The sequence below is a fragment of the Bos javanicus genome, chromosome 10 (genome assembly GCF_032452875.1).
Source record: "Bos javanicus breed banteng chromosome 10, ARS-OSU_banteng_1.0, whole genome shotgun sequence".
Lineage (NCBI taxonomy): Eukaryota > Metazoa > Chordata > Mammalia > Artiodactyla > Bovidae > Bos > Bos javanicus.
Window position 1 is genome coordinate 36,612,218 of NC_083877.1, and position 21,009 is coordinate 36,633,226.

A 21,009-nucleotide genomic window follows, 5' to 3' on the forward strand; every position below is an offset into this window, starting at 1 on the left:
GTTTGCACAAATGCACACCCTCCCTCATATATCATAATGCACACCCTCTCACCCACCTACACACCTCTTCCACAAAATCACACCTGCTCACATATCCTTAAAGAATGTTTCTTTACTGTGTCCAGAGAGACAGAAAGACGGGTAAGAGTGGGTTGTGAGGGCTCAGGAAGGCAAGCACTCTATGCAGGAGCACAAAGTCTGAAGGCCAGGACTCCAGTGTCCTCCCTACTCTGCAAGCAGAAATACTAAGACTTGAGAGGGGTTCAGAAGCAGGGGTAGAGGAGGCAGGCATTCCAGTCACCAGGCCCCACAGGGACAGTACCCTGCCCCTCAGGCTGGTACCTGAGGTAGGAAGTTTGTCAAGGCTGTGAGAGGATAGAGACTTCCCTGGTGATCCAGTGGTTAAGACCATGCTTCTAATGCAGGGGCATGGGTTCAATCCCTGGTAGGGGAACTAAGAGCCCATGTGCTGCCTGGAGTGGCCAAACAAAGAAAAAGAAAGAAAGAAAGAGTGTGAGTGGAGAATGCAGAGGCATGTGCTCCAGAAACCCATTTTGCCTGGTGGCCAAGGATGGTCCTTGGACTGGAATTCTCATCAGAGTTCAGGAAATAATGGGGGGCAGGGTTGGGATAGGGGAGAAGAGGAAGTTAAAAGGCCAGGTTTGGGCTCCAAGTTCAACATCCTCTAGGAGCGGTCTTTCCAGTGTCAGCCAGAGTCAACAATTTCCTTTCATTGGAAACTTGAAGTCGCCTCCAGAGAGGAGAGTTGGAGGAGAGGACCTTGAGAAATGACAAGTGCTCAAGCGCAGGGCTGCAGCAGCCACTCTGCCGCAGTAGCCGCGGCCCGAGTGAATCTGGCTTCAGCCCTAGACTATTGCCTGCCCTGATCCGACTCAGCGCGAGCTCCGAAACTGTGGATTCTGGAACGGATCTAGACTTTTCCTTTAGGAGAGTCCCAAAGCCGACCCACAGCGCCTCAGAAGACTGCCTGAGCTCTCAGTTAAACGGACACTCAGGCCCCCGCCATCCAACTCTGACAGCACTTTCCCTGTGCTGCCGCCTGGGGGCGCCCCCAGCTGGATCTGAGGCTGCCGCCAGAACTGCTGTTGTTATCATTAGTATAATAAACAAACAAGCATTGATGGGGCCAAGGGGAGGAAGAGGCAGGCCTCTGCTGCTCATAAGGAGAATCCTTTGAAAGATCTAATGAGGCTTCAGGGAAATGGAAGGTGAGGAAGAGGGGAAAACGAGTGGCTTGTCCCTCTTCCCCACCCAGTACTTCTGGGACTTGCCCTCTGGAGTTCTGGTCCCAGGGACCCCTACAGGCAAGGGCAAAAGGAAGGGGACATTTGGTAAAATGGATTTGGAACCAGCTCTTTATCAGCCAGACAGGATGTCTGTGGACACAGCTACCCCTTAGATTACTGGTAGTGGGGCAGGCCAAGCTCTGAGGCAATTGTTCATTCATTTAACAAGCATCTGTCTATTTATGGAGTGCCTACTATGTGCAAGGTAATCTACTAATAATAGCTAATGTTTTATTGGATATTGTGAGAACATAGCCAACTTTCACATCACATCCTGAGGGATGGGGGCTAGAAGCAGAGGGAGCAACTGGGAAGAATGACAGTCCCCCAAAGATGTGGGCCATTGGGCTTTAACCTATGTAGTGTAACAGTGGCGACAGCGGATAAAACCAGAGGATTACCAAGATCTCAGAACTCAAGACTCAAGGCCCAAGGTCTTGGAGATAAAGGGGTGGAAAGTGGAATATGAATACAGGGAATTTGGGTGAAAAACTCATGAATGAGGCATGAAGGTGTGCTAGTAGGTCCTGTGGGGGGAGCACTGAGTCACCACAATTTCAGGGCCTGATGGTTGGAAGTATCCAGGGGAAATTTTCTGTGCTGAAAGGAGGGTGCTGGGTTCTGTGATCGGAGTCTGGACAAAAGTTGGGGTATGGTAGAGGTTTCTAGGAAGGTTTTAAGGGAAGGATCTAGAGTGCTGGGTTGGAAAAGATGCTGGGGTGTATTTAAGGAAAGGAGGGGCGTGGCTGGGGTGCCCATCTAGGGGACCCAGCCAGGTCCTTGGGTTCTGCACTGGGGTATTCTCTGGGACCGCGGGTGCCGGCCGGGGCTGCGGAGGTCTGTGGGTGGAGGTCGGCCGGAGGCCCGGCTGGGTGGCAGCTACTAGGTTGGTGCTCGGAGCGAGCCGCCCGGGGTTCCGCGGGGGGGCGGTACGAGCTCGGGCTGCGGGCGGGCGGGCTAGCCGGGGAGGAGGCGGTGGCTCCAAGAGGAACATGAATCAGCGGCGGCGGCGACGGCGGCGACGGCTGTGGAAGGAGCGCGGTGGCCCAGGAGCGGCCCCGGGGACCCCGCGTGGCTGACAGCCGCCGCGGCGACACAGCGGGCGCGGGTCTCTGAGCCCCAGCCCCAGCGCCGCCCCCCGGGCCGGCCCCCGTCCCTCCCTCGGCCCTCCTCCTCCTCCTCCCTCTCTTCCCTCCTCCCTGGTCGCTCGCGGGCCGGGCCCGGCATGGTGCGGCGTCGCCGCCGATGGCGCTGAGGCGGAGCATGGGGCGGTCGGGGCTCCCGCCGCTGCCGCGGCCGCCGCCGCCGCCGCTGCTGCTGCTGGCGGGTCTGGCGGTTCTGCTGCTCCCCGAGCCCGCGGCCGCAGGTAGGGGCTGCCCGGGGGGCGGCGGAGAGCTGGGGGCTGCGGAGGGGCGCGGCGGGGATCGGAGCCCGGCGACTGCAGCGGGGCGAGCCCAGGGCCTGGGCGGGCCGGAGATTCGAGCGGGGGGCTCCAAGCTGGAAGGCCGAGGCTCGGGGGCTGGGGAAGGGGACTCAGCGGTGGGTTCGCTCCGGGATCTCGGGTCAGGATCCCCACCCCCCAACTTTCTCGCGTCCGGGCTCTTCTAGTGGGGTTGTAAGGAAAGGAGTGGGGCTCCGAGCTGAGCGGTCAGCGGGGGATGTTAGGGACTGGCTTTTCCCGCCTCGATGTTCTGAGTTGTTTGTTCACCCCTCCCAGTCCCAGGGACCCCAGTCTGCTCGCCCCACACGCGAAGGTCCACCCTGAAGCCACTGGGGCTGGGACTCAGCACCCACAGGACCCCTACATCATGTTGGTACAGGGGCTTTCACAGTGCCCAGTCACAGAAAACACCTGGGCATACTCGAGTGCCTCTGCCTGCTCTGAGATTCCTGAAACCCAGGCATGTTGGAGATGATGGACTGGGGCAGAGTTGCTGGTGTTTGCTCAGCCTTGTGTTCCCACACAGCCACTGAGGCATTTGCCTGTGGCTAGAGTGCTTCTTGCAGCACCCGGGATCCCTAAGTTCACACTACACACCCCTGGGACTGCCTGTCCTGTATGGGGTATAAAGCTACCCGTCTTTGCCCTGTGACTGGTCCTGAGAAGGTGAAGGCAGTAGGAAGTGACACCGGGCAGAGCAGCAGCCCACCAAGCAGGTACCTTCTTTTCAGACAGCTTTCCCCGCTGCCATATCAGCATCTCAAAGGAGGAAAAGGAAGGGAAATAGTGACAGGAATTTACGAGCCGAAGAGTTGTGTGTATCTTAGGATCAGAGAGCTCAGAAATTTGCCTAGCATCACACAGCAAAGGGCAGGAAGAAGCTGGACTGGGTTTCAGTTATATGGATAGTTCACCTGCCCCTCTCTGCCTCACTGCTTAAAAACACACAGGAGGAGTGTGTGTGTGTGTGTGTGTGTGTGTTCAGAGGTAGTGTTTGAGAGGGTGGCCCCCTGTTGGTGTGACAGTAGCTCAGGGGTCTTGGGCTCAGGGCCCCTCCCTTCCCTTCTACCTCCTACCTTCCTAGCACCCGCCCCTGCACACGTTCAGGTATTAATAGAGCGGCCGGCTGCCAGGAAGGCTGCCATGTGTTTGATCTGACGTGGTTTTGCAGCCATATGTTCTCCACTTCGGGGGAGCACCCCCTCCTTCCCTTCCTCCTTACATTTGCCAGAGGCGGGGGTGCAGGAGGATGCCAACAGCAGAGCAGGGTCTGGGCTGTCACCTTGGGTGGAGAGCTGGCTGCCTGTTGCACTGACTGGGTACAGCAGTGATTCCGAGGGTAGTACCTGCCCCAGGCTATGAGGGCGCCCCACTGTTGCAGCCTGGCTTGCTTTCCTTTTGGTGGTTGGGCCCGACTTAACATTGCCCAGCAGGGAGGCATGGGGAACCGGTCACTTCCTTACAGCTGGGAGGAACTTGGCAGTGGTAGAAATGGTGCCTGGAGAGCTTGTCGTGTTCCTTCCCGCAGCCCTGGTTAGGCCACCTTCCTTCCCACACTGTCCTGCCTGTGCTGCCTTGGCCACTGGCTAGGAATGAGCCTTCTGACACAGAAACTAGGTGCTAGGAGAGGATGGGGGATATTTCCAGATGCAGGGTGCCTGTCAAGCAGAATGACACATTCTCTTTCCCACCTCTCAGGCCTGAAGCTCATGGGGGCCCCAGTGAAGCTGACGGTGTCTCAGGGACAGCCGGTGAAGCTCAACTGCAGTGTGGAGGGGATGGAAGAGCCTGAGATACAGTGGGTGAAGGATGGGGCTGTGGTCCACAGCATGGATCAGGTGTACATCCCCGTCAGTGAGCAGCACTGGATTGGCTTCCTCAGGTGCAGGACTGGGGGAGGGTGTGGGATGCCAGTCTGGGGGCATGTTGTGTTCTTGCCATGAGATTTGGGAGCTGAGGGCAATGCTGATGCCCAGAGGTCTGTGGTTTGGTTTTGTTTTTTAAATTCGGCCACCTGTGGCTACTTCCAGAAGTGGGGGAAGGCTGAACCCATTGAGTCTGCCCAGCAGAGCTGCTCCCCTTGACTCTGGGAGGCCCTGTGTCCTGTTTCCACAGCCTGAAGTCAGTGGAGCGCTCTGATGCGGGCCGGTACTGGTGCCAGGTGGAGGATGGTGACGAAACCGAGACCTCCCAGCCAGTGTGGCTCACGGTAGAAGGTGAGGAGGCAGAGCCACAGGGGTGTGTTGACCTGAGCAGGCGCTGTCTGCTAAGGACCACACCTATGCCCAAGGAAGCTCAGTGGAATCTGGGCGGCCGCATTGCCTTCTGGGACCCGACTGCACCAGACTCCAGGCCCAGCCCCTACATGCAAGACCTGGGGATTTGAGAGCCAAGGGGATGGATGGCTAGGACCCATCATCTATGGGGTGCAGTCGAGTTCCAGTTGTCTGACAAACAAGCCTTGAGCACCCATCTGGGGCTAGACCCTTTTCTGCCAAGTGGCCAGGCCAGGAGGGGGAGGACTGGGGGAGGGGAGGAAGGCTCCACAGCTGCAGGAGCCCAGAGCTGTTGAGCCCAGGAAAACAAAGTGACTAAGAAAGTAACAAAGGCCCCTGAATGGGATCTGGGGCTTGCCAGCAGAACTCTACTAAAGCTCCCGCCCACTCCCCTTCCTTGTTGCCCCTCCCCCAGCTCCCCACCGTCTGCCTCTTCCCTGGCTTTGAGAAGGGCTGTTAGAGAAGGGAGAATCTGTCTCTCAAGGCTCACTCCCCACCTGCCTTTTACCCCTAGGTGTGCCATTTTTCACTGTGGAGCCAAAAGACCTGGCAGTGCCGCCCAATGCCCCTTTCCAACTGTTTTGTGAGGCCGTGGGGCCCCCAGAACCTGTTACCATTATCTGGTGGAGAGGAGGCACGCAGGTTGGGGAACCAGCTCCCTCTCCTTCCGTTTTAAATGTCACAGGTGAGCAGCCTCCGGAGGGGCTTTGAGCAGGGGTGGTGAGGCTGGCAGAGTTCAAACCTGCTTCAGTCACTAAGCTTGCTGTTGTGAGTGTCCAGAGTGCCTGAGAACGTGACCTACACCATTACTAAGCTCATTAGTCAGGTGTGCTAGACTGGCCGGGTGGGCTGATTTGTGGTGAGCCTGCTGTGTGTGCTTAAGGAGATGCTGGAGCCTCTTGCCTTTGTTCACAGCAGGCTAGTTCACAGCAGACTAGGCTGTGCACAGCTGGCCCTGGGAGGTGAATGTGTAGGACCAAGGGCACCCATCCCCCCCACCCCTCCCAAGGGAAGGAGCCAGGAACCAGCCCACGCAGAGCTAGGAGGAGTGTCTGGCAGACTTGTCTAGAAGACAAGTCTCAGGCTGCAGAGTTGGGGATAGTCGTGGAGCGGGGAGGAAAAGGGGGAAGGGGGAGCCAGCGCACAGATAAATATACGAGCCTACTCGTCTAATGGCCCTTTCCAGAAAATCTCCAGACCTTTCCCAAACAACTGTATCTGGCCATGTCTCTACACAGTTAAACCAAAGCCACCATGCCTGCACACCCACATGGACCCCAAGATCCCCAGGCACACACCTCAGGCCCTTGTGAGGCTCGATTATGTGTGAAACAAAGTTATTGTTTCTGGTGGAGGCTTGAACTGGCCGAAAAAGATGGGCATCTGAGCTTGGTCTCATGTACTGCAAATTGGGAGGGATGGACACTGATTTGCCAAGTCCCTTAGGAATTTGAAAAGCGATGAACTGCAGAATCGGTTGGAAGTGAGGGCAGGTCCCGTTCGTGAGGCACTGTGTTAGAGCAGATGAGAAGGGAGGTCGGGTTCAGTTCTCTCTAGAAGTGCGTGGTTGGGACCCTCAGGCAGCCAGCTAGATAATAAGCACTCACTGAACTCCTACTCCACACACCACACTGTACTAGGCACCATGGGGGACCTAGGACAAAAGAAGGAGAAGCCATCGGTCCAGCCCCCTAGGAATTAGTATAATTGGGGAGACAAGACTCATGCCATCAGGAGCAGAGAACTACTGAAAGGCAGAGAATTTGCAAATAGAACAATGTTTTGGCACAGAGCAAATACAGAAGGGCTCTCTGGAATGTGCAAAGGAGTGACCAGAAAAGGGAGGCAACTTTGTGCTGTCTGCCAGAGATGGGATGCCAGAGGTGGGGGGGGTGTCACATGTCACATTTCTCAAGTGTTTTACTGTGCACTTTACATATGTTACATCAGTTGGTTCTCACAACTCTGCCATTCAGGAGATGAGAAAACAGAGCCCCAGCCTTGGGATTTATATCGCTGTCCCTATGGTCTAACCCTTTCTTTTGGCTGGAGGGTATTAAGCTAATCAGACCCAGAGCCTGGCTATCCCCCTTCCCCAATCCCAGACTGAGTGGGAGTTGATGCTCAGGGCATGCTAATTAAGGTTTTCTGGCCCCAGGGGTGACCCAGAGCACTGTGTTCTCCTGTGAAGCTCACAACCCAAAAGGCCTGGCCTCTTCTCGCACTGCCACTGTTCATCTTCAAGGTAGGAGGACCCCAGGAAGTGAGGGGCGGTGAGGCAGAGGCCCTCTCTGCAGGCTGTGGGTGAAGTTAGAATTGTTTGGTGTTCCAACTCGCCTCGGTCCTGCTGGGATCTGGGGGATGAGGGGTTAATTGGCATAGCTCCATTCCTAGTGGGAGCACCTGAGACCCTGCCACGGCTGCGATGAGAATAGAAACCTGACGTCACAGCAGATTTCCCATCTCAGAGCAGAGTCCTTAGGAGGGAACAGGGGAGGGAGTTAGCAAGAGACGGTCAAGGCTCATGCCCAATCTTGCTTCTCCAGCCCCTGTGGAGGGAATAGGGGTGGGGGAAACAGCCTAGCAGGATGGTAGAGGCCCAGAGGGCTGCTGTGTACAGTGGGAGGGGTACAGAGGGAGAGAGCGAGCTGATGTATGCTCAGGAATGGGCTGTGGCTGCAGGGCCAGTTGCCTCTCACTGGTATCTCCCAAGGCCGAGATACTGTGTCTCCCACCCATCCACGGTCTTATCCTATTCCTTGATTAGACAGGGCTCTTGATTCAGGGAGAAGCGACCTATCTCCACAGCCTAGGCCCTCTCCCAGGTATGAGCAGCTATCTGCTGCTGGTTGCTTGGCTTCTGTATTACTGTGGTCCTGGGAGTGCTGAGTGGCCATCATTTTGGTGGGGGAGCCCTAGGGAGGGACTCATGGCTCGACTCCCATACTCTCTCCCTTTCTCTATCCTTCTTGGGCACTGACTCTAAGTCCCCATCTGCAGCACTGCCCGCAGCCCCCTTCAACATCACAGTGACGAAGCTCTCCAGCAGCAACGTTAGCGTGGCCTGGATGCCAGGGGCTGACGGCCGAGCCCTGATCCAATCCTGTACAGTTCAGGTAGGCTGAAAGAGTGGGACAGGCTCTCCTGGCCATCCTCCTTCTGGCTGTCTTGGTGGCACTTTGTTGACAGTGGTATCACATTTACCTAGTCTTGCCCTCGGGGCTTGGACTCCACTATTCAGGTGTCATTCCCTTACCAGGAACAGCCCTGGCCATTGCCCCTTATCATAGGGTGCTCTAGCAAACAAGTGATGGCAGATCAGTTCAACCTGTGCATTCTTCAGGCTAGAAAACGGATCGGTAGATCAGACTGGGGATACCCTGGAAGAGTTTTACTTATGTGGGCAAAACCCCAAAGCTTTGATTTATTTGATGCCTGTACTCTCAAGCTCCACACAACTCAGGCCTCAGAGGACAGGGGCCCAGAAGAGGTCCTGCACATTAGAGAGTGGGAGGGCCAAGTAAGGTGATCTAAAAATGAGGCAATGCCAGCTCGTTCGTTTTTGTCTGTTCACTCCGAAGTTATTTAAAGGGAACCTTTGAAACAGTTCTAGGCAGTTCTCCTGGGCAGCAAAGGGCCCTCCTGGGCAGCAAAGGCCCAGCAAAGGGTCCCCCTTTAGAGGACCCCACTCTGGCCCTCCTTTGGTGGCACCTCTTGCCCCTGGGCAGGGAATATATAGGGCCAAGGGAATATACCCGTCCAGCTCACCAGGACACCCCCTCCTCTTAAATCTGTCTGTTTCTGGGGCTGATATGGGGCTCCTCCCTGCTCCATCCCCTCAAGGATGGATCACACTAGGTACATGCACCCCTAAGCCCCAAGGATAGCCATCTGAGGGGGAATGGGTATGGAGGCCACTGTCCACACCCATGCACATGATGTCCCTCACGGTGCAGACCCTTGCCTGGAGGCTGGCTCTTCTCGTGCTGTCTCATTCAGGCTTGGAACTCCAAGGATTCAGAGAATTGTAGAAAAATGCAAACCTGATCTTCCGGGTTGTTTTGTAGCTTTGTTTGTCAGTATATTAAGATAGAAACTATTTTACTTAATAGCTGTTAGCTGATTTTTAACATTTAAAATCATATAAAATCATAATGTTTAGTCGTATGGTACACTGGATCTCCCCATTTGTACTCTTGCCCTGGGTTCCCAAAGTGTAAGGTGCAGACCTGGTTCACGGTATCCCTAAGCTCCTAGGCACTTTGCCCTTGAGAAGCTCTGAGACTCTGGGCTGGCATTTATTTTTATTTTTTATTTTTTTTTAAGTCTTTTTTGAATTTGTTACAACATTGCTTCTGCTTTATGTTTTGTTTTTTGGCTGCAAGGCATGTGGTATCTTGGCTCCCTAACCAGGGATTGAACTGCACCCCCTGCATTGGAAGGCAAAGTCTTAACCACTGGACCGCCAGGGAAGTCCCTGGGCTGGCATTTAAACAGTTACTGGGTTGGCCAAAAAGTCTGGGTTCTTCTGTAACAACTTATGGAAATGTAAACAAACTTTTTTGCCAAATGAATACAAAGAGTGGTATCCACTGTAACATAATTATGCATCAAGCACAAAGGGGCATCAATTTTACTGAGTATTTGAGAAAGTGTTTCACAGAGAAAGTGATATTTGCACTGAATCTTGAAGGATGAGTTGGACTCCATTCTTCATAGGAAGAGCAGGTCATTTCCAGCAAAGGGAACAGAATTTGCAAAGACGTAGAGGTGTGGAATGTGCAGTGGGGGAGGATGGGAGGGGATGGGTTGCAAATGTCTGCTGATAGTTTTTTTTTTTTTTTAATTGAAGTATAGTTGATTTACAGTGTTAATTTCTGCAGTACAGCAGAGTGATTCAGTTATAGATATATATGTTCTTTATTTTCCGCTACGATTTATCACAGGACATTGAATATAGTTCCTTGTGCTATACAGTAGGCCCTTGTTGTTTACCCATCCTATGTATACTAATTTGCATCTGCTAATCCCCAACTCCCCATCCTTCCCTCTCCCCCACCCCCCGCCTTGGCAACCACAAGTCGGTTCCTTATGTCTGTGAGTCTGCTTCTGCTTCATATATATATTCATTTTTGTTGTATTTTACATTCTACATGTAAGTGACATCATATGGTGTTTGTCTTTCTCTTTCTGACTTGTTTTGCTTAGTGTGATAATCTCTAGGTCCATCCATGTTGCTGCAGATGGCATTATTTCATTTTTATGGCTGAGTAATATTCCATTGGGTATATATGTATGAATGTATATATACACATACCACATCTTCTTTATCCATCCATCTGTTGGTGGACATTAGGTTGTTTTCATGTCTTGGTTACTCCACTGATGGACTTGAAGAGGCATAGGTTAAAGCCCCCAGTCATATCCATACCTATCCTACCTTCCATCCCATCTCACATGCCTAAGAAACCTCCCTCCCTTACCTCATTGATTTTCTGCTATTCTGTAGGTGACTCAGGCCCCAGGAGACTGGGAGGTTCTGGCTGTCATGGTCCCTGTGCCACCTTTTACCTGCCTGCTTCGGGACCTGACACCCGCCACCAACTACAGCCTCAGGGTTCGCTGTGCCAATGCCTTGGGGCCCTCTCCATATGCTGACTGGGTGCCCTTTCGGACGAAGGGTCTAGGTAAAGGACTTACAGAGCAGAGTACCTGGGCAGGGATGAGCAGGGGCGGGGCAGTGTCAGCTCCAGTTCTGAATGGAGTTGATTGAAAGAAGGTTACCTGAGAGTGGGGATCATACCTCAGTCAGCCAGCACTTCACTGAGTGCCTGCTGCTTACCTGTGAACTGGATAAATCCAGCCCCCATCCAGCAGCTCTAGTTCTAGTGGGTGGAACAGACAAGCAGAAAAGATTGGATAGTACGGTGGTAAAGAGTGCCCTAGGGGGCTCCAGGAATACCTGGTACAGAGATCTGAGGTCTGAATGAGAAGGAAGGACCCATATTTGGGGGGAAATCCCTGCAGAGAGGGCGCAGTGACCCTATAGCACAAACGTGCATGGAGTTCCTAGCAATTGGAAGGAGGCTGCAGGGCTGTGAGGAGAGGAGAGTGAAGGATGCCACTGAGGAGCAACCAAGGGGATGAAGAACAATACCCTGCCTTGCTGGGATGGTCCGGGCCTTGCCATTGCTCGCCCTTACTCCCCAGGACAGCGGGTGACAGCAGTCAGCAATGGCAGACAAACTGTTCCCCCACCTGTTGCTCTTGGAGCAGTTTAGTTCTACGGAGCCGGTTCCGAAGGCCCACATGGGCTAGTGATGGTGCACAGGCAGAGCAGGGCTCTTAGCAAGCTTCTCTCTTTGGGAACAGCCCCAGCCAGCGCTCCCAAGAACCTCCGTGCCATCCGCACAGACTCTGGCCTCATCCTGGAGTGGGAAGAAGTGATCCCTGAGGGCCCTTCAGAAGGCCCCCTGGGACCCTATAAAATGTCCTGGGCTCAAGACAACGGTACCCAGGTAAGGGAAACTTCCACTCTCCAAGTGCACTAGAGTCAGCCATCAGGGCTCCGAGGCCCTTCAAGATTCAGGTTAGTGGTCCTTGGTGAGCCTGGGGGCCGTGGTGGGCCTTCCACCACCCCTGGGAGTCTACGCCGTGCTGCCCTCCTCTGCAGGCTGCATTGTTCATTGGAGTCCATCTTCTGTTAAGACTGCTTCCAGTGTCCACTTTGAAAGTCAAGCAGGAAGTACATTCCTGCACAAACCAGGGGAGGACACAGATAAGGCCTTCTTATCCTCTTCCACCCCTCAGTTCCCTCCCATCCCCCACCCCTGCTTTCTCAGACTGAGCCTTGTTTGTGTTCAGGAGAGGCCTCTGCAGCCTGCAGCAGGAATGTGATGACTCCCAGCAGGTTGCGTCCCTGCATCCCCTGAACCCACAGTGTTCCTAGCCGCCCATGATCCTAGTGAGATCTTTTTCTGCCTTCAGACCCCACCCAGCTGGAGCCTTTTTCCTCAGGCTCAGTGTGGGATGGGGGCTTTTCCTGGCTGCAGGGTGAGCTGACAGTGGAGGGGACCAGGGCCAACCTAACGGGCTGGGATCCCCAGAAGGACCTGACCGTGCGTGTGTGTGTCGCCAATGCAGTTGGCTGTGGGCCCTGGAGTCAGCCACTGGTGGTCTCTTCTCATGACCATGCAGGTAAGGCCTATAAGGGGAAGGGGCCACGGGATTGAGGCTTTCCAGGGCAACCTGGACTGATGGGAGGAGATTGGCAGCACCTCCCCTCCTACGAGGCCCGAAGACTCAAGAGTCAAGCACTTGAGGCCAGGGTTGTATCTCATCCTTCATCCCCATGCCATGCAAGCTAGCACAGAAATGCCTGGTCACACTGTAGGTCCCAATAGCCAGGGCCTGTGGCTGACAGAGTAGGAACTCTTGGGTCTCCCTTTGGAGCCTCTTTCCACTCTGCTCCCTTACTGACTGAGAGGAGCCGTTGGGTCAGGCTCAGTGACCCTCATTTACAGATTCTAAAGGGCCTGCGTGGTGTCAGCCCAGCTCGTGCTACTGCCCCTGTCTCCCACAGGCCAGCAGGGTGCTCCCCACAGCCGCACATCCTGGGTGCCTGTGGTCCTGGGTGTGCTGACAGCCCTGGTGACGGCTGCTGCCCTGGCCCTCATCCTGCTTCGAAAGAGGAGGAAGGAGACACGGTTTGGGTAAGGGCTGGGGACATGGAGAGAAAAGCAGGCACTGACTGAAGACCGTGGAGCTGACTCCAAGTCCTGGGTCTCCTTTTAGGCAAGCCTTTGACAGCGTCATGGCCCGGGGGGAGCCAGCTGTTCACTTCCGGGCAGCACGGTCCTTCAATCGGGAAAGGCCTGAGCGCATCGAGGCCACACGTGAGTGAGTGGTGGGGAGTCCTACGAGGAAGGGATGGGCTGTCTTGAACCTGCACCTGCCTTTCTCTTACTGATTTGACCAATAGGTTTGAACCTTGCTGAGTCCTAGGCATACCATGGAAAAAACACGTAGACCTATCCTGAGGTCTCTGGCCCAGCTGTGGGGGAGCTAAATAAAGCTCATCTCTGCTTTGAGGGTGGCGTCTGGGGTGGAGGAGGCAGACTGAGTTTTGGATCAGGACCAGAGAGGTCGCTCCCTTTCTTATGGCCTCCTCCCCGCAGTGGACAGCTTGGGCATCAGCGACGAGCTGAAGGACAAGCTGGAAGACGTGCTGATCCCGGAGCAGCAGTTCACCCTGGGCCGGATGTTAGGCAAAGGTGTGTGGGGCTGAGCAGGGACTGGCCTGAGCTGCCAGGGCTAGGTGTGTCTGCTAGCTTCCATGTCACTCTGGGGCTGTGGATGTAGGTCAGCTCCTATGAACAGGATATGCTCATAAACTCCTGGCTGCTGGACATTTAGGGGAATGGAGGCTGGGGTCGAGAAAGGCTGAGGTGTCATCACTCCTAGCTTACTTTGTTTTGCTATGAATGAGGGAGCCTCCTTCAGTGGCCCCAGAAAGTGATACTGTGTCCCTATGAAGGGTCACTGGGGAGGTGGGGGGTGGGCAGGAGGTCAAGGGGACTCACCATTGTTTGGATCGGTTCCTAGGAGAGTTTGGTTCAGTGCGGGAGGCCCAATTGAAGCAGGAGGACGGCTCCTTTGTGAAAGTGGCTGTAAAGATGCTGAAAGGTGAGTGGAGAATATCACTATAGTGGAATGAGGGTGTCACTTGGGAGGTGAAAGGGGGCTGATTCTGAAGCAGGCTCTGCTGGGCCCCTAGACTTTCCAAGATGTGTTAGTCAGCAGTAACTGGGATGCTTTCTCTGCCACGTGAATAATTCACAGGCATAAACCCACACTCCTTGGTGCCCCAGCCTCTGTCCTCTGCCTCAGCAGTGACTATCCTCTGATTTCACTTGGGGTGACTAAAGCTGTGGTTGCTTGAGTGGTTTGGCTGTCCAAACCAAAGAGAAGGCATGAGTGAGTGGAGATGTTGGACAGGCCAGCCTGTGGGGTTTCCTCCTGCTCATGACCAGACTGTTTCCCCGCGCCCACGGTGGTCACGTCTCCCTCCTTCCCTCCCTCCTTTTCCCCCAGCTGACATCATTGCCTCGAGCGACATTGAAGAGTTCCTCAGGGAAGCGGCTTGCATGAAGGAGTTTGACCACCCACACGTGGCCAAGCTTGTTGGTGAGTCCCTTCTTGGGGGGAGGTAAATGTAAAATGAGGCTAAAACTGTGCTCCCCCAAAGTGCTAGGGCAGCCTGTGGGGAGAAGCTCAGACTTGCCTGGTGAGTAAGCAGACACCAAAATAGCAAGGAGGGGCGTGGCTGAAATCTGATCAGGCTCCAGGTAAGGAGCTCAGTTTGTAGACCCTGTAGGTGAAGACTGCTTGTGTGAACAGAGGAAGAGGAGACAGAGAAGTTGCTCCAGAGATTCAGGGGCAGCCAGAATGACTCCTGGGGAGTCACCAGGCCAGTGTGGAACTTATGGGGAAAGAGGTAGCAGAGCCAGGGCTAGAGGTAGGACCAGCAGGTAGGGACCCAGGCCGATGCTTGGACTGTCCCTTGACATTTATGTGCCCCGCTGACTCTCCCTTGTCCCCAGGGGTGAGCCTCCGGAGCAGGGCCAAAGGCCGTCTCCCCATCCCCATGGTCATCCTGCCTTTCATGAAGCATGGGGACCTGCACGCCTTCCTGCTCTCCTCCCGGATTGGCGAGAACCCCTTTGTGAGTGCCTGGGGTGGGAGTGGCCAGGAGTTGGAAAAGCACAGAAACCCTGGGAGAGAGGTTGGCTTGGTGGGCAGGGCCATTTGAGTAGGCTGGGAGAAGGTGGTCTCTAAGTCTGACCTTTATTGCTAACAGGCTTCCTTCTCCCTCACAAGTCCCCACTGGGAATTGAGGCTTAGCCAGGCCCCTTCCTGAGAGAGGAGCCCTGTGGGGCCCCAGATTGGGACAGTCTTGACTTTTGGGTGCTCTCCCTCAGGTTTGCCAAAGCTTCCTTGCTCTGGGAAGCCCCTCCACCCGCTTCCTTTCAGCCATTCTGAGGACAGTTGTTATGTTTCCTGGTCAGGGAATCCCGTTCCTCCTGCCCTGGCTAGGTCTGTCCTGAGCTTGCTGTCCTCTCTGCCCACCAGAACCTGCCGCTGCAGACCCTGGTCCGGTTCATGGTGGACATTGCCTGTGGCATGGAGTATCTGAGCTCCCGGAACTTTATCCACCGAGACCTGGCTGCTCGGAACTGCATGTATGTGAATTCTGGGAGGATTCGGGTGGGAGGCAGGAAGCAGTACCAGGAAGAACTAGCCCCCGCCTGGGACAGTATCTGCTCTGTGAGGAGATGGCCTGGGGACAGAGACACCCTGGATTTAGTAAGGCTGCGGCCTGGTGGAAGGCTGACCCCATCCTCCAACCCCTCCCAGGCTGGCAGAAGACATGACGGTGTGCGTGGCTGACTTCGGACTCTCCCGGAAGATCTATAGTGGGGACTACTACCGTCAGGGCTGTGCCTCCAAACTGCCTGTCAAGTGGCTGGCACTGGAGAGCCTGGCTGACAACCTGTACACTGTGCACAGTGACGTGGTGAGCAGGTGGCGGCGGCAGTACTGTGGTTAGCGTGTGGGTGGACCTGGAGCCTCTCCGAGGGCCCAGCCCACTCGGCCCCCAGCCTGAGGCCCCTGAGCCCCAAGGTGTGCTTGCTTGGAGACTGCTTGGCCTAGGAGGCCTAGTGACCCCTGCCCCCAACCTCGTTCTGTCCCAGTGGGCCTTCGGGGTGACCATGTGGGAGATCGTGACCCGTGGGCAGACGCCGTACGCTGGCATCGAGAACGCGGAGATTTACAACTACCTCATCGGCGGTAACCGCCTGAAACAGCCTCCGGAGTGTATGGAGGACGTGTGAGTGCCCCAGGGAGGGCGTTCTGGGAGGGGACAGGTGTTTGGGGTTTCGGCTGCTGGCTACCACCACACCTGCTGTCCTGGCGGAGGCTGCGATCCTCAGCTGAACTTTTGTGGAAATACCCTTGTCGTTAGAGGCAAGTCTGACTTCTACCCCGAACTTTCTTTTTCGTCTACGACTCCTGTTTTCTTTCTCTGCTCCTTTATCATCCTATAGTTCTTCCTGCAGCCTTTACTGATTGCTCATTTTCTCCAGATTCCGGGGAGAACCAGGAATCCCCCCCAGGGGCAGAAGGTCCAGGGTTGGGCAACAGTGCGTGCAGGTTCCCCTGTTAGCGTTCTCCACTCGGACTCCTCCTCCAAAGCTGAGCGCTCCCTCCCCCTCCGGGAGTGCTCCTTGGGGGCTGGGAAAAACTGCTGCTCCATCGCATTCCTTGCTTGACAGGGAGGGGGCGCTGGGGGCGGGAGGCTGGGCTCCTTTCTTATCTGGGCCTCTGCTCTGGGGGAGTGAAGAGACCTAAGATAACAGACTGCAATCCCCGGGGAGAAGAGACCTAAGATAACAGACTGCAATCCCGGGGAGAAGGGCACTGTCTTCCCTGCTTTCTGGAAGCCTGGAGCCCTTGGGAGTGGGGCGGGATGGTGATACACTTGCTACTCGGTGGAGAGTCATGAACCCCTTGTGACTAGAACACAGTATCGCTAACATCAACTGGCTACTTCACAGGCATTCTTTCAGGTAATCCTCCTCTAACCCTATGAGGAAAAGACTATTATTATCCCCATTTTGTAGATGAGGAATTAGGATTAAAGAGGTTAGGTAACACGACCCATGTCACACAGCTATTAAGTGAATAAGTTGAGACTTGAACCTAGATCTATGTGATTTCAGAATGTGCTTATTAAACATGACCCCCACTATGACTTGTCTATTCTAGTATTATTCTCTCATGCCATGCAAGCCAGAGATTCCCTGGGCCCCCAGAGGACCTTTGCACTAGTACTAGGGGATGGGAGGCTACAAACCTATTTCCTGCTCTGGGGTTGGACCTCCAGAGGTCCAAGAATGGAGACAGGCAGAGGAAGACTCAGCCTGAGTGGTGGGATCCTCTTTCCTCTAGGGTAGGGGCTTTGAAGGACCCTGAGGCTGGACTGTGGGAGAGAGGGAAATCTGAGTGCACAAACCAGGGCTTCCCCCTCAGCAGAGCTCAGGGGTCAGAAAACTCTGGTCTCCCAGTGGCTGCAGCCTGCTTGGGCGTCTGAAGCCACAGAGGCTCTGCTGGGCAGTGGGGACCAGGCCCTGGCTTAGTGTCATTCAGGACTGAAGGTAGTGTTGTTAGTAGGGGGTGGGCAGGAGCTGGCCTCCCACCAGGCAGCCCGTGGACAGGCGCCAGTTGGCTCCTGGCACGGCCTTGACAGTATAGCCCAGCCCAGCCACATAGCCATGGCCTGGACCATTCCCACGACCTATTCAGTGTCTGGCATGATTTTCCCCCATCATTGGAGGCCCCTGTCAGGAGGCCTGGTATGTGGGGAGTGTTTGGGGCTTTTATTGTGGGCACAGGCAAGAAAGTCAGGCATTTGCTCTTACTAGATCTGGTCTCAGCCCCTTCCTGTTAAAATTTTTTTTTCCTTCAGCATGAGGCATTCCCTGGGAATAGGAATAAGACCTCAGGGAATCTATAAAGCTCTTAAAGTTGTACATAAAAAATGTTGCTGCCAGGGAAGGGGCTGGAAGCTTTTCTGATTCTCAAAGGTGTCCATGAATAATGAGGATTTAAGACCCCCTGAATGGATGAGGATTTAGGACAAAGGGTGAATGCTCAAATCTCACTCCCCTCCAAATAACCCTGACTCCTGGGTATGTTTCACAGGACAAAAACACTCCTACCACCCCCTCCCAAAACAGCAGAAGAGGGACTCCAGACCCTACCCACCTGGTTTCGTCACTTTCTACCTGTGTGACCTTAGTCAATGTTCTTAATCTCTCTGTGCCTTTTTTTGAACATTGGTAGGGTAGGAATCACTTATTTCATAATATTGTGAGAATTAGTAATAAATATAAAATACTTAAAATAGTGCCAGACACACAGTAAACCCATAGTGCCAGTAAACAGTGCCAGACACACAGTGTTTGATTTATATATATTTGACCTTGCCATGTGGCTTGCAGGATCTCAGTTCCTTGACCAGGGATTGAATCTGGGCCACAGTAGCGAAAGCCAGAATCCTAACCACTAGGCCACCAGGGAACTTCCACAATCACATCTTTTTAAATTGTGGTTTCATATAATAAAGGGGCCTCTGCTTTTGAGAGGAGGACCCTTCTTCCCCTTTCTCTGGCTCCTCACTCCCTCCCCTCACCCTTTTCTCTGTCCCAGGTATGAGCTCATGTACCAGTGCTGGAGCGCCGACCCCAAGCAGCGCCCGAGCTTCACTTGTCTGCGAATGGAGTTGGAGACAGTCCTGGGCCGCCTGTCTGTACTGTCCGCCAGCCAGGACCCCTTGTACATCAACCTTGAGGGGGCCCAGGAGCCTACTGAGGGAGGCGACCTGGAGCTGCCTGGCAGGGACCAGGCCAGCAGCGGGGCGGGGGATGGCAGTGGCCTGGGGGCCGTGGGGGGCACCCCCAGTGACTATCGGTACATCCTCAGCCCCGGGGAGCTGACTGAGCAGCCTGGGCATGGGGAGCAGCAGCCAGAGAGCCCCGTCAGTGAGTCTCAGAGGCTGCTGCTGCTGCAGCAAGGGCTACTGCCCCACAGTAGCTGTTAGCCCACAAGCCAAGGGCATCCGGGGCCACGTGGCTGGCTCTGCCGGCCGCTGTGCTGGCTGACTAAGCCCCGTCTGACCCCAGCCCAGGCGGCAAGGCGTGGAGGCTCCTGTGGTAGCCCTCCTGAGCTGTGCTGGAAGCCTGGACTGACCAATCACCCAATCCCAGTTCTTCCTGCAAAACTCTGTGGCCAGCCTGGCATCAGTTCAGGCCTCTGCTGGGTGGAGGTGGGCCAGGCCTGGTTGTCTAAATGCAGGCAGCTGGCAGAGGGGGGTGGTTATGTTTCCATGGTTACCATGGGTGTGGAGAGAAGTTGGGGCCCCTACTCTCCCAGCTGAGCGGCCCTGCGGCTTCAGTGCATGCATTGAGGCGTCTCTGTCCTGAGGGCTCATCTGTGTCTGTGCTTGGGGTTTAAATACCTAGGTTTGCCCCTCCTCACAAAGAGATGCCCTTGTATTATTCCCCTTTAGGTGAGAATTGGTAAGGGATTGGTACAGTCGGGTCCCAAGCCCCTGTAGCGTGAGGTAGTGGGACACTCAGGTCTGAATCGTTGTCACCTTCCCGGTTACCCATCCTGTCTAGGTCAGGAGTAAAGAGCAGCTGAGCAGATCACGGCCAGGAATGCTGAATGACATGGGCCATCCTTTGCCCAGCTTTTAAAGGCAGTGCACTGAGGAGCTGGGCAAGAGGAAGGGATGCTGTGCCCAGGAATGAATGAGGCCAGAGAGGAGTCCAGGAGCCCCTCTTCACGCCCTCCTGTCTGAGCATGCTACCATATCCCAAAATATCCCAAGACTAACAAAGGCAGCTGTGTTTCAGCCCAGTCCTTCCATGCAGCATCCCTTAGTTCCAACTTTGCCTCTAACTGGAGACCCTCTTCTGTTCCATGTCTCCAGAGATGGAGAGAAAATAGGCCTGGTGACTGGTGTGGCTGAAGGGGAGTAACTGGAGCCTACACCCCAGCCCTGACTAGGGGAGCCTCTGGGAGTGCATGGGGCAGGCCCTTGCTGTTAGGGACTTTTCCAAGCCGTTAGATGCTGTTTAAAAACAGAAATAAATTGAAGACTAAAGACTCAAGGCTTTGTCTCTTAAATGTTTACTTTTCTTTCCAGATCACAAAAATGAAGCATCCCTGCAGAGAGAAAAGTCTGAAAAGACATATGCTAAAATATTAACAGCTGTTATCTTTACATGATGTCATTAAGGGGATTTTCTTTTTCCTTTATGTTTCCCAAGTTTTCTGCATTGAGCACAAAATGCTTTTGTAATTACAGACAGTCCCAAAGAATCTTATAGTAAAGATAATACATAGTTAGAGATAATTAGGAAAATGCAGAAAGTCATTTTAAAAATGCCAAATACCTATAATCCTACTACCATTGACCTTTTGAAAATGCAAATGTTTTGAAAAAGTGCTTTATCTTGGAAGAGAGACAAAGAGACTGTTTGGCTGCCTCCTAACCCTCTATCAGACTCTGTTGGGTGTGGAGACAGCGCTCACCTTCACAATGTCGCCTGGACCCAGGAAGTGTGAAAAGTGGGCACAGAGAATGGTGAGCCTCTTGGGGATTAGAAATAAGAGCATGAAGTTTGCTTTCAAGTATTTCCACCTGAAAACTGCAGAAGCTTTTAGAGCAAGCTAATGGGAATGAGCCACAGGAGGCGTGAGAAATGGCCGCTCTCTTTGTTGAGGGGTGTGGGAAGACTGGGAGGGACGCAGGTATTGCACGGCTGGCTGAGGGCAGTGGAATGGGGCGGATACTTTTTGAAAGCAAATATCCTGAAAAACCTGTTACTGGAACTCCAGATTCTCGTTCCCACGTGGATCATGAGACCCGAAGTAACTTTCAGGCTTTCAGAATCTTTCCTGCTTGTGATTAGCTTTAACTGCAGGTAATGATTTGGAGAAGGAAATGGCAACCCCCTCCAGTATTCTTGCCTAAAGAATCCTGTGGTCAGCGGAGCCTGGTGGGCTGCCGTCTATGGGATCCCACAGAGTCGGACACGACTGAAGCAAATTAGCAGCAGCAGCAGATAATGATTATCTGTGAGGTAGTGTTTGGGAATTACTGACTGGGAGACCTTTCAGTTCAGTTCAGTCGCTCAGTTCTGTCTGACTCTATGACGCCATGGCCTTTACACCTTGGGAGATCTTTACATCTAAATAATTGTCTACTATTAATGGACTCCTGTTATGTGTCAGGTATAGTGCCTGGTGCTTCATGTATATTATCTCACTTAATACAGGGAATATGCCTATAAAATGGGACTATAATTATCCTTCAAAAGGACAGAAATGCAGAATAAGTAACTTGTCTAAGGTT

At 54.0% G+C, this 21,009-nt stretch overlaps 1 protein-coding gene across 3 annotated transcripts; it reads left to right on the forward strand.

The window, feature by feature from the left end:
- Positions 1-1,130: 1,130 nt before the first annotated feature.
- TYRO3 (TYRO3 protein tyrosine kinase) lies at positions 1,131-19,762 on the forward strand. 3 transcript variants are annotated; one of them, XM_061430830.1, is made up of 19 exons: positions 1,131-1,229; positions 4,447-4,630; positions 4,864-4,964; positions 5,539-5,709; positions 7,183-7,269; positions 8,025-8,140; positions 10,534-10,711; positions 11,397-11,542; positions 12,077-12,221; positions 12,607-12,736; positions 12,819-12,919; positions 13,202-13,297; positions 13,629-13,709; positions 14,118-14,210; positions 14,627-14,748; positions 15,156-15,265; positions 15,441-15,600; positions 15,779-15,915; positions 18,297-19,762. In XM_061430830.1, the coding sequence occupies exons 1-19, from the start codon at positions 1,223-1,225 to the stop codon at positions 18,685-18,687; spliced, it is 2,556 nt and encodes an 851-aa protein (XP_061286814.1). In that variant the 5' UTR covers positions 1,131-1,222; the 3' UTR covers positions 18,688-19,762. The 3 variants fall into 3 exon arrangements, with proteins under 3 accessions (XP_061286814.1, XP_061286813.1, XP_061286815.1); XM_061430829.1 differs by lacking the exon at positions 1,131-1,229 and adding an exon at positions 2,335-2,673; XM_061430831.1 differs by lacking the exon at positions 1,131-1,229 and adding an exon at positions 2,828-3,464.
- Positions 19,763-21,009: the final 1,247 nt, after the last annotated feature.

Coding starts and splice junctions, on each gene's coding strand:
- TYRO3 (XM_061430829.1), top strand. CDS start 2,553: ATGGCGCTGAGGCGGAGCATGGGGCGGTCGGGGCTCCCGCCGCTGCCG. Junction 5,710..7,182: donor TTCCGTTTTAAATGTCACAG/GTGAGCAGCCTC, acceptor TTCTGGCCCCAG/GGGTGACCCAGAGCACTGTG. Junction 12,737..12,818: donor AGGAAGGAGACACGGTTTGG/GTAAGGGCTGGG, acceptor GTCTCCTTTTAG/GCAAGCCTTTGACAGCGTCA.